The sequence below is a fragment of the Pagrus pagrus genome (genome assembly GCF_965226575.1).
Source record: "Pagrus pagrus genome assembly, chromosome: 5".
NCBI classification, from domain to species: Eukaryota; Metazoa; Chordata; class Actinopteri; order Spariformes; family Sparidae; genus Pagrus; species Pagrus pagrus.
The window spans coordinates 4508832-4522054 of NC_140189.1; the positions used below are offsets into that span (position 1 = coordinate 4508832).

The window sequence follows — 13223 nt, forward strand, 5'->3', positions numbered from 1 at the left end:
TCTGATAACAGAGAAATTAAGTAATAGCATATAAATCAATCAGATTGATATTTTCTGTCCTTTTTTGGATTATTGCCGAAAATAAGCTCTGTGGCAAACACAAGATTATGATACTTTTATGATTTTTGATGCTTAAACGCAATCGTTAGAAGAAAAAAGCTAACGTTAGGCTATTGGGCACCACCACTAAGCTTCTGACTACACTATATTATACACACTTTAAAGGAGACATACAGTATTTTGCTTATTTTCAGGCTCATAATTTTATTTTGGGTTACTACTAGAATAGGTTTACATGCTTTAAGGTTGGTATGGTTAACTTTCAGTTTGTGATGATTTGGGAAAACCCAGAGGTTCATTATTTGACGAGTTGGGAATGAGACACAAAAATCTACTTTAATGTTTAAAAAACGCATCCGTTTTCTCACACGGCAGTGACAGCGATTCCCTCTCCCAAATACCCAGTCCCCTCTGATTGGTCAGCTCACACACGCCTGAGCTAGCATAGCTCACATAGTATGATATCAAGAAGTCACGGAATTAAAGGTACTACTGACGAGGTGTTTCAGGCACTGTGGGAGCAGTGTTTTCTGTAAAAGAGAGGAGCTCCCGTTAGCGCAGACTTTGGGCTTTTTAAACTTTTACATCCACAAGAACATATATGAAACACTGAAGGAAAGGGAAAAAAAACGAAAAAGCATAATGGGTCTCCTTTGATACAAATTTATCAATCTACAAGTTCCAAATCGACGATGGATGATAGATGATGTTTAATTACTGAGTAGATGAATGATGAGATGACGTTAAATGTTCCCACAGCTTCTTTAATCTCATTTAGCCTCAACCCTCTCTTTAAAGACAATTAAACGCTTTATATTCATGTGTATGGGACTTTTATGTCGAAGAACAAAACTTGAAAATCTTTTAATCTTGTGTTGACCACAGATTTTATTTATTGGCATCTAACTGAAAACCCACTGACTTCAAGACGAGGGAGCCAAGTGGTAAAATACTAACTAAAATACTTATTTTCATGTTTTAGGACTCATTACTTTGGCACTCTAATGTCCTGTGACCAAAAGCCTGGTAAGATAGGTCAAAGGGTGGTTGGAAGTATTGTCACAGATCATCAGCCAGTCAAACTGTTAGATTACAAGGAAATTATGAGAGGTAAGCAATCACATGGAGATTGGCAATATCTCCTTTTCCTTATCAGGCTGGTTAACCCTTCCGTTTCCAGACGAACCACACCAGCCAACCAGCTAATCAGTGAATGAATCTGTCAGTCAGTCCTGTTCTCCGTGCTGTCGGCTCTGCAGCGTGGATGCTCTGCAGTCTATAAATAGCTGCAGTAAGAGCTGATGGCTGTGAGGGCTTTCCATCTGCCTGTCCCTAACCCAAACAGCCCCTTAAAACAGGCTGTTAGTCCTGGAAACAGCCAGCTGTCTGCTGCATGTGGGGCACAAGTAAACCATGTTGGACATGAGCACACACATGTTCACTTACACGCATTTGACACACAGAAGCCCACACAAGTACTTTATCCATACACACACACACATACTGTAGATGAACAGGTTTTTAAACACCCACTCGCTATACTCTAGGCTGAAACACACTTCACCATAAAAATGTAATGATTCACATTATGTTTTGTCCCCATAACGGAGGTGGGTCCCACAATGTCAGTGTGTAAACAGATGTGTGTCCCCACAACGTTAGTAATACATCCCCCCCCACACACACACACACATACAGCAGTGTTGGCTGTAATTCAGAGCAGTTTAGAAACCATTAGCACGCCTGGAGGGGGAGGCGTCATGTTTAGTTAAGATGACATATCGTGTTTAGCTTAAAGTGCTCAGAATAACTAAACTTTTTTAAAAGGGAATGTGTTACTGTAAGGCTGGTGTCATTTACAAATGAACATTGGCATCTACTGTACAATATGGAGAGTGGAGGAGGAGACATGAGGGCATTTTACATGAAAATACACAAAGAGGAGAAGGGGGATAAAGACACAGACACAGGCAGGAAAACACATTCAAAATCATGTAAGTAGCTTGGTTTAGAGAAAGACACTGTTTTTCTTCATGAAGCTGTAACTAAGGCAATGATGCACCTACAGTAGGTGAAGTGATGCTAAAATGCTGTTGTGTACCAGAACTGGGAATTTAGTTTGACACAGTCCTGTACAATCAAACTATTCCCTCGTTAGATGGTTTGTTTTGCCGGTTGGGTATCCTCCAGCTGGTGAATTTCAAAGCTAAAAACATGTAAATAAAATGACCCCAGGGGAAATAACAACAAGACAACTGCCCTGCCACAAAACAGCATTAAGCTTGTATTTTTGTTTTTGTGAAATGTTGCCTGAGGCTGTGAATGCCATCTGCAACGACACTGCAGCACTCAATTACAACAGCATTTAGAAATGCTAATGACAATTTAAATTCCCTTCAAGCCATTATGTTAATATTCATTTGTGTAATTAATGCATTTATCAAATAACTAAGATGGATATGTTTTTTTCTATTTCATGGAGAAATAAGATAATGTGTCAGTGTTACATGGTTGATCCAAAGAAAGAACAGAAAAGTGTCATTCAAAAGGAAAACCAAGGCTGCACCATGTCAATTCAAGAAATTGCAAAGTACCATAGCTTAAAATGTATTGTTACTTATTACAATAAAAATATCTTCAAGCAGTTAGCTTTTAATTGCACACATGAGACACAAAATGACAACGTACACATTTCTTTAATAACTACGTTCCTGATTGTAACGAGGGACCAAAAAAGCTTCACGAGCACAGATTTATCACCGCAGTTGCTGAAAGATCTGCCCAATGTCCAGTATAAACAGCATGCAGACTGTGTGGCAGTATGTGTCTGCGTGTGGGGTGTGTGTGTGTGTGGGGGTTACTAGTTCACACACTTGACTTGACACATTGAGAGAAACAAGAGGTGGTTGGTAGCAGTGGTTGTGTTTGTGTGGTGGTTATTGAGTAGTTTAGCACCCTCTGAATCACCCTCTGCTGGTGTCAACACCTTGTGTGTGTGTGTGTGTTTGTGTGTGTGTCCCTACCTATCCAAACACTTTTACTGGCAGCTTTCCTCTCCTACAGGCTGCACAGAACTTGTCCATCCAGCTACTTTCCATGTAAACATATTATTATTACATATGTATGCATAATAATATAAAATACTATATCAATAATAATTAGCCTATTTTAATTCTGTTACACAGATACTGTTGTGATATGTTGCCTGTCAAGAATCTGAAGTGTAACATGCTAAATTGTAGCATGTTTTGCTAAATCACTAATTTATACAACCAATCACAATGTTTGTTTGCAATAACTTCCAGGAAGAAAACCCTTGCTACTCTAGCTTACATACAGTTTTATTTTCATTTTGGTTGAAGAGGCAATTTACCTGTAATGCTACCGACCAAAAAAAATGCTTGAGTTCACCGAAAATTAGCAGTAGCTGACCTGTGGTGAGATGTTGCTGTTTGGTAGATTTGGTTTGTCACAGCAACACAGCATGACTGTGACACTCTGACCACAGTGTTCAACAATATATTGTCAAACCTTACAGTTACAGCTCAAAATGACAACAGTAATCAACAAGTTTACAAGTCAACGGCAAGCTCTCTATGGAAGAAAGTTTTGTAGGCTGGACGTCACAGAGATTTGTTTTTTAAGCACACAGGCGGTGAACTGTGTTAGATTCAGCCATGGATTTGAGGCAAATCTGCCTCACAACTTTGGTGGCTGGGCTGCTTGCACAGTCTACAACAACTGAATCCTGACTGTACAGATGAGAGCTGTAGCTAGCTTGTAGCCTCGTGGAAAACCACATGCGTAGTTCACTCTTTATCTCTGCTTGAGGGTACATTAGCATCTCCGACTGAACTGCTGGCATTCAAATTGCATTGTGGGTAATGAAGGCACCAGGTTGTGACATGATAGACGAATGCATGGAATCAAAAAGATGATATCTGATGACATCTATACTTTATTTTTAAACTGTCCATTGTGAGTCTGACAAAGTTTTAATGCTGATGCTTATGGAATGTTAATCAGTGGCGGTGCCTACTGTTGTGTTCTTGTTTATGTCGGCACTTGGCCAGAAGTAAGTGCTAATAAGACAAACCATGTAAATTTAAAAATACCACCTGACTGTTTCTTTAGATTGACTGACCTGCAAACTGACCGACAGGCTGTTTACTGGCTGTATCACCAACACTGGACAGTTGTTGGTTTTTAATGATGTCCTCTGAGATTCTTCATTTTTTCACCCATGGGTCTCACAGTTTGTCTGAATGTGTGTGTGTTTATGTTTGCATGTAAGTGAATAAAGACAGTGGATGAGTGTGTGTGTGTGTGTGTGTGCGTGTGTATTCCCTCAGTGACAATGAAGCAGGGAGAAACAAATATGTTGTGTCATGCTTCCCTCCTCAGGGAGGTGAGGCTTCACAGCGGTGACTTTGTCACATCACTTACATACACACATCCAGTAAATACACACACATGCACACGCTGCATGAATGCAATTATACACAGAAGTGAAACCTCAAATACTTTCATTCCACATACACACACACACAACTGACACACACCTGCCTACATTTACTATTTTTGGGTGTGTGCTCACGCCATGCCACTCCACACACACACACACACACACACACACACACGTCATGACTACATCCTGGGGACGAAGGTCACCCTGAGCTCTCAGGTGTCACAAGATAGAAAGAGACAAAGAGAGAGAGAGAGAGAGTCCGACTATCAGATAGACAGTAAGTGACAGAGAAAGAAGAGAGGGAGGGATGACACAAGGGAAGAAGAAAGAAAAGGTGGAGAGGATAGGCGCAGAGGAGGAGAAGAAGAATGAATTATTGTGGCGACAGCTGCTCCCACATGACCACACGTCCTCAGGATGACCTGCCAACCTGTGTCGCCTGCATTGCTAGTGGCACACAGAAGAAGCACTCGTTCTTTGTACAGTGTATGTATGTTTTTGTGTGGTGACATACTATGTACATACATTTATTTTTCATTTCATATTTGCAGTATATTCTGCTGTGGTTACGTCTTCAGTGTTTGGGGAATCCACTTTTGAGAATCCGGTTTTAGAAGCAGTTGATGTGTTACTTAACTGTAGCTTTCTCGCTCTACTTCTCTTACGCTCTTTCCTTCTTGCAAACATCATTTCTATCTTTGTCTCACTTAATCACTCACAAGGACACACACACACACTTGTACTGCGTTATTCGTGAGCGTCCTTGTTGACATAATGCATTCCCTAGCCCCTTGCCCAAAATGTCCCCACTTAACAAAAAGGTCCTCACTTTGTTCCAGTCTGACCTATGTCCTCTTATTGTCACTTAAACACACACATTTAATCTCTGAATTTGATTCTTTGCTGGAATACCAAACCCAAACCCCTGTTGCCTCTGTATCTCAAACAAGGTTATTGATAGTTTTGATCAACTGAATGTACAGTTAATGTATGTGCTATTGGAAAGAAAGGAATATATGTCTGGAAAAGAAAAGAAAGCTCTGTCCCACCTGAGTTGTCTGTCCTTGCAGACGGCCACCATGACCAGCATGTTTCCCAGGATGGTCATCAGCATGACCAGAGACAGGAAGCAGATCAGGGCCATCCGCTTTGGCATGCTGTCACTACAGAAACGGAAAAAAGACACAACAACAAAAACACATCAGTTCAGATCTGAGGAGTCAAGCTACAGTCTGTATCTTTTACAGATTGATACAGAGTGATGGAGAGAACAAAAAGTGAAGAAGAGATTTTTATATTAATATAAATCATTCTTTTTATGAGCTGACACCATGAAGTGCAGCTGCAACTCAGCAAAAAAGTAATCTCCTCCCGGTAAACTCTTGTCTTAATTTTTCCAAATTAAGTTCAGGTATGGGCGCAGTCATTGGCAGGAAACTTTAACGAGACTGAGAGCTCCATCCTGTGAAAGCTGGATTTATGTGTGATAAAGTTACTGTTGCTCATCAATTTTTCTCAAGTAGAGAATTTGATATTAACCGATCCTATATACCTATAACAGTGAATCTTCTGTATGTGATGTTGTGGAAAGTCATTTATTTGATTTCTATTCCACAGTGAAATGATACAAACAAGTTTAGAAGTTTGATATCTTTGGTTTTCTGAATGTTGCAGTCGTTCAGGTGCCGTTGAGTTATTAAAATCTCCCAGGTAGCCTGCTTGATCACAGCAATCAGCCATCCAGCACAACTCTTTTCAAAACCAGCAACGTGAACATACAGTAAGAGTGGTTGTAAAGAGAGACACTCCGTAACTGTGATGTGAAGAACAGGCTTATTTACAGTAATGTCTGTCTCTCGGCTCTTACTGATGCTTGAAATGGTTGTGAATCCATCTCCTTAACAATTACATGAAAGGTTTATCATTCATCAAAGGAAGTAGTAAGGTTTCACATTCCTCGACAACGAGGAAATACACTGACAACATCACAGCTACTCTGCACCATTCATCTCAGGTTAGATATCCCGTTTATTTATATTATATCACATGCACATTATATATACATATAATATAATGTATACACATTATATTATATACAAATTATGTTACACATTTAGTAATATTTACAGTGTGCACATCTTCTGTCTAATTCCTGTTCGTGTCCTGTGTATTTTTCCCTGTGCAATTATCCATCATGGTCATATTCGTATAAGCAGGCTTGTGGAACTATTCTGGTAAAGTGACAGGAAAACATAGATTACAGATACATTTATGAAAAAAAAGGGGGATTACTAACAGGACTAAAGTTTAAAGAATGATATATTAGTCTTAAACCATGCACATGCACACACCGTTCACTCTGGTCTTAAGTAAAATCAGAAACAGAAGTGTGTATTCTTACAAAACACACATCTGTGATTGAGATTAAATAAAAGTCCTATCCTCACATCATCTTATTTAAATTTTTTGCATTTTTTTGCATATGTTTGGTAATACAAGTTTTATATACTGTATAAAATTTTTATTTTGTATTTTATCTTTATTTATCACTCAATCACTCATTTCCTCTACTTTTGACCGTTGGGCTGCTGTGAAAAGTGAATTTTTCTTCTTGGACTGGAGACGGAGGTCTGGAACCATGCTACTTTAAAGACACCACCCCAGCTCTACACACCACTTATCCTGTCAATTGTCAAAAGTCCACATGAAACAGAGGGCGAAGTGTCATTCGCTTCCACATATTTACATGTTTCCTGTAAAAACAGTGGTAGGAAGGGACCTGCTTTTGTAGCCAATAATGTATAATGAGAATTGCATCCCGGCCATGCAGCTACATGTTAAGGGAGTAGTTTTGGGGAAAAGAAATATTAAATAGGTGTACAACTTGACTGAGGATGTTATCTTAAAATGTTTAAAAATCATTTTTTATTTCAGCTCATTTTTAATAATGTACCGAAAACTCAATATATTGATATTTACCTCTCCATTTTGGGTGCGATTTATCAGTACTCTGCTCACTCACTGCTATTGCTGTAGATTTTCATACAGCATTTCCCAACTTTGCCCCAGCATTCACTCAGGCTGTGAGTACGCAAAGAAGTTGGAATACTGAGGTTTGTTTGATTGATTGGGGAGTGACGGTATATTCTTACTCTCCAATCCCTGCTGTGCTGTACCGGTGGTGTGGTCAGAGTCCGGAAGATGAAAGTAAACTGACTTATGATGCCAGCTATTTTTCAACCTTTTCTCAACACTTTTGACAAAAGATATTCAATTTAAAGTTTCCACAACTGACATGTTTGGCATTTTGACAATACTTGCATCCTGACCTTTTCGAAATGCAAAAAGGTCATTTTTTTTGTCTGATTCAGGCTGAAATGAAGTTAAAAAGAAGCAGGTGCAGAGTGCTTATTCTCTATCCACCATGGTGAATGTGATATATTTTATGGCATAAAACTGCAGATGTTGCACTTTCTCTCTTACATATACATATAACCTTGGCACAGCTTCAACAAAATGTCTCAAGGCATGGCTAGGGTTATGAATCAAAGCCCTCGGAGTGACTTGTGTGGTTTAAGAGCTCTCTGAAAATGACTTGTTTCATCTTAGACTTGTTTGACATTGGTAATGCATTACAGTAATCCTCCTGTGCTTTGTGGTCTCTCAACTTGAAGGCTTGACAGGGAGAGAGCAGTAGGAGGAGTGAGAACAGCTCCATCACGCAAGAGAAATTTCAATTTTCGTCCTGCAAGTCTGCAGAAAATCACAACTTTGGGGGCAATATATGTGTGGCTTTAATGTTCTGTAATAAGTTAACACACGCCTCTTACTGTGTGTTTCACAGCTGGAGTCTGTAAGCCCTCCCTATCTGCCAAATTATTTTACTCTCACCATCTGAGGTTCAAAGGCAAAGTGATAGTGTGCAAATGAGGCTTGTCTTTGATCAGTGGAGCCAACACACTAATCAGATCAAATGGGAACGCTGACAGGTTCTTAACAGAAGCATCATTACCACAAAAAAGTTAGAAAGGCCTCAGTAGTATCGCATTAATCTTCTTTCATCTCAAATTTGTTGGCTACACAATCTGACCTTTCCCCCTAAATGAGACATCACAGTCATAGCAACTACTTTTTAACACAGCTGCAGGTATGACAGGCAGAATATACATTTCCTCTGTCAGGCAAGAGCTTTATCCAATTTTGGATTTGATAATGCAGGCAGAAGCAAGAGCAGTGCTTCCTCTCTAAGCTCTCCAAACTCACACTGACCATGAGTTGCCTGTCAGCTTCAGATTCTTAAGCTGCTGGCATCTGCTTCCTAATTCTTAAGGAACAAGCTTTTAAGCTCAGCATCCAGCTGTCCAGTGCAGAAGGTTTCTCTTTTAAGATTTATAAACTCCAAGTTTTCCAGTGCTCCCTTGCCCCTCAGACAAGCGTTACAAGGGGTGTTGGTTGAAATCTCCCCCTATGAAATGGGACAGCCCTTCACGATGGCGTTTATGTAAATGGAAGCAACATGGACATTTCCAATATACCATCTTCACCTGTGGTGATTTCTCCTGTGGCAGTCCTGGTATTATCACAATGTCATTTGACATTCAAATGATGGAGATATAAAAACATGGACCCTCGCAATTTCTTCACAACTCTGCGCTATCAATCAAGTCTTCAAATAAAAAAAATACTGCTTCACTTCTTCCTGGCCACTAGCGGTGCTTTATAGGCTAACAATAGCAACCCTTGTTCCTACCCTGCCAGTCGGCACTGATAATAGAGAAGTGGTGAAAAGTGTGAAGTGTGCAGAATCAGGGCACCATACCCCTTAGTGTGAATATGCAAAAGCGTTAAGTGCAAAAGGGTTAACTGTTATGGGCAAGTGGTGTATTGGGATTGGGGCTAGGACACTGTTAAAGAAGTGTTTTTCTTTCATACTGAAAGAAACTAATAATTACCCTGAATTACAGACCTGCAATCTCCCGGCCACAACCCTGCTCATCTAATCTTCTGCTTAGTACTGAAATAGTGATTTGCAAAAATTGTAAAAGTCAAGTTTAGACGTAACCTTGTATTACAGAGCTGTGCCGATAAAACATCCCAAAAGCCTGCTGTCAGAAAGAGCAAGATGCATTAATCGTGCGATTGGAAAACATCCAACACTTTCAGGCAGGATTGCACTCACATGTTCACAGGAGAATTGACAGTGTGAAGAACAAAAATGGGAGCTTGAGAGAGAAGTTCAACCCCAACATACTTTCTGACCTCCACACACCTGACTAGTTCCACATGTAGAGGGCATGATCGTCATATTGTGGGTTTGGGAGAGTTACATAAATGGTTCCAGTTCCAACAGAAAGTGTTGAAAGACAAGATGTGACCGGAGGGGTTTCAAATGCTGTTTCACAATCCAAGAAGCACTTTGTTTGAATCACAACATAAGACGTCTTTTGCCTATTTTAACCTAGGTGCATTCAAGAGTCAGATGTCATCAAAATTTGCGAGTGCCTCCTTCTGTACCAGTGCTTACAACTCATTTATTTCATGTAGAAATTAGATGTCAACAAGTGCCTTCATGGGGTTTCTGGGTGTAGTCTAAACCTGGAGCAAGGAGGGTCAGTTTGTGTATCTGCTGTCCAGACGTTACCGGGGACTTCATTCAACCACTGTGAGGCCAGAGTAGAAGATGAGCCTTGACTAACTAAACTAAACCCTGAAAAAATATGTGTTATATATCAAATCTTCCTCTATATTTAAGGTGCATATAGAAACAAAAGGCGCCTGTAACTCGGGAGCTGAGACAGACCTGCAGAAAAACACAGTGGTGTGTTCTGACTGTGGAGAAACTCACTGACAGATGAGATGCTAGGAGCATTGGTAACAACTAGTACATTCTGTAAATCTCTTTTCGACTGCCTTCCTTCTGCACCGCACCGTGGGCTCTAAAGTGAATTTTCAGATGTATGAAGGACTCTTGCATACTGCTCTTAAATCCTCCGATATATATCTGCGAGCGTGTCGAAGACAGGGAAAGATTGAGAGAGAGAAATGTAGAGCCAGAGGTAAAAGAAAGAAACTAAGCACAACAGAACACTTATAACTTTGTTGACATCTGATACACATGAACTCTGACCTGCAGCTAAGCTGGACTTCTGGTGGGCAATCAGCAAGCGACAGCCTCAATTAGACGATCAGAGACAGATGAGGGGTGACTGGGGAAAAACCTTGTCCAGACGAGAAGCTTTAAAGCTCCAATCTGTCAACGGACAGCTGGATTTATTTGCTGCCCCATGAAAGACAGACACAGTTTTGAGGGCAAGAACTTTTCAAAATAAATATGAAAATGTTCTGAAAGATATCTCCTCAAAAATCTCAATCACCTACACTGCGTCAGAGCTGCATCACCGCATTTGAAGCTATTCTGGAGCGTGGCTTTAGCCTCTCCAGCAGCTCCGTATCAGGTGGCTGCTGCACTGAACGAGCTGCTGAAGTGGCGCTGATTGGATCTAAAGAGCAGCCTCTTTTTTCAGCCCTGATGAATGACAAACAGGAGCCACTCTGTGGTCGGCACAGAAGCAGGCAGAGAGCTAGTTGTGTGGGGTTGCCAGAGAAATCAAAAGTCCGTCAGCACACTCGAGTGATTCCGCGAGGTGAGCTGATTGCACAGAGGCCTCTACAAACTTGCAGAGAATATGGGGAAAAGTGTCGGCTAGTGCATCAAAGTTTAGAGCTGTAAAACTTTTACAGTGTTGGTGGATCCACCTCAGAACTGGACTCTGTGGCTGATGTAAACAGAATCTGCAGAAACACTGTCAGCTTAAGTGAACACAACTGCTCTCAAGTATAATATTTCTATTCATAAATTTCGAGTTAAAAAGAATGATATTTTTATCCTTTTACTCTGCAATCTTTATCCTTCTGTCTGCTCGCATTTACTAATTTACTTACTCACTTTATGCTTCCCTATTAAATTTCATCAATAGGAAATTGCAGTGTCCGAGCTCGATATAAGCAGACAATATGACCGTGAGAGAAAGAAAAAAACAAAAAAGAGCACATTGCGCACCATTGCAAGCAGACAAGACTGCAAAAAGTAATGATACAAAGGGGGAAAAACTGGTAGATTGCTAAATCATTCGAGCAGGAGAGAGCACAGAAGACGTCATCCAGTGCTGATGATTTAAGTGCTTCCTCTCTCCTGACAGTCCTCGAAAGCTCTTGTTCATCTCAGGACACAAGAGCATCAGGAAATTTATTATTTCTGCATGAGAGTTCCTTCGGGAAAGCGCTGGCTGAAAGGAGGGGAGAGTTTAAAAGAGGCCAAAGAGGTATGAATCCAGCTCTGTCGCCATATACTTCTGGATTGACTAAAATAACTTCTCCTACTTTGGTACTCTACTGTGAAAAAAACCAAACATTTTGTAATAGATTCTTTTGACATCTTATCAGTTATTAAATCCTGGATACCAGCTTCCAGCTACATGAATCTAACTAAATCAAATTTCTGTAAATGAGGACTTGAAAACCCCCCATGAAGAGATCTCACACCCATCCCATCCTGTCTGTTCGCCATCAATCAGGCCTGTTTCCTCTGTTCCTGCTCACCCAAACATGTCACCATCAGATACATCCATCAGACCCTGTGTGTGGGTAAACATCTTATCAACACTGAAAGCTTCCAACTTCACATTGTCTCTTACAGTATAGGAAAAAAAGAAACATTCTGGCTGGTGGTGGAAGCCTTAGTGGGAATCCCTAATTGCTAACAATAGCTGTCTGGACACTGGCGTTCCCTCTCAGCAGGCAAAGACAAGCATGCTATTATGCAGACCAGCACCAGAGGCAATGGGTGCCATCAAAACCAGTATCAAACGCTGCTGCTCGGCGTCATAAACAGGGAAAAATGTGTTGGAACAGAGGGTCAGGTCACGAGAGAGTCTCCTGCTGGCTGGAACCACAAGAGAGTGAAAGAGGAGGCAGAAAAATGAGAATAATTATGCTTGAAAGCTCGGGAGTAAAAATAAATTATGAAAGCAGGTAGTTCACTCAGCTGGAAAATTGTGACAAAGGACAATAAATCAATGCATTACAGCGAGCGGCCTTGTTGATGACATTTTTTTATTTTGTGGGAAGAAGCAGAAAATAGCATTCTCCCATGTGCATGCTTAGCAGGTAATATATCTCTTCTTTTTGAACTGACGGCTCGGTAATAAATGGCATTTGTATCAAGCGAGAGAGCTGAAGAAAACCCACATATTTTAGAGACTCCTGAACTTCAGTAACTTAAGTTTGATCACATCTAAAACCTCAAATGGGCATAAAAATAAACCATCAGAGGACACCAGCATGGAAACCATTTAACTTAACACCTGTTTGTAATCTTTTCAAATAAACTTTCTACTAAAAACTCCTTCCAGGTCCAGGATCAATAAATGAAACGTCATTTTTAGTCTCTTCACGTCAAATCTTAAATTACACACCTTTGTAGATGTATAAAATTGCCAATCATGTTTTGACGTGGTGTTTTAGTCACAGTGAAGGCGCCCACCGCTAAACTGTTGGTCTGTGATTTATGTGTTTCCAATCCCAGAAGATTATTTTCTTTGCTGTGACGAGGCCTCTTTAAGCAAATGACTGTGTCTGCTGCTTCAGCTGAGGTTGGCCTCTGAACGACAGGTTTCTGTTTCTGTGCCGGGCTGAG

General features: G+C 40.5%; 1 protein-coding gene across 1 annotated transcript in view; it reads right to left on the bottom strand.

Annotated features, from left to right (window-relative positions):
• htr4 (5-hydroxytryptamine receptor 4) overlaps positions 1-13223 on the bottom strand; it is a 175458-nt gene that overhangs the window by 72682 nt on the left and 89553 nt on the right. Inside the window, exon 3 of the mRNA XM_084352815.1 lies at positions 5578-5691. Within this exon, the coding sequence (XP_084208941.1) occupies positions 5578-5691 (114 nt within the window). The remainder of the gene's footprint in view (positions 1-5577; positions 5692-13223) is intronic.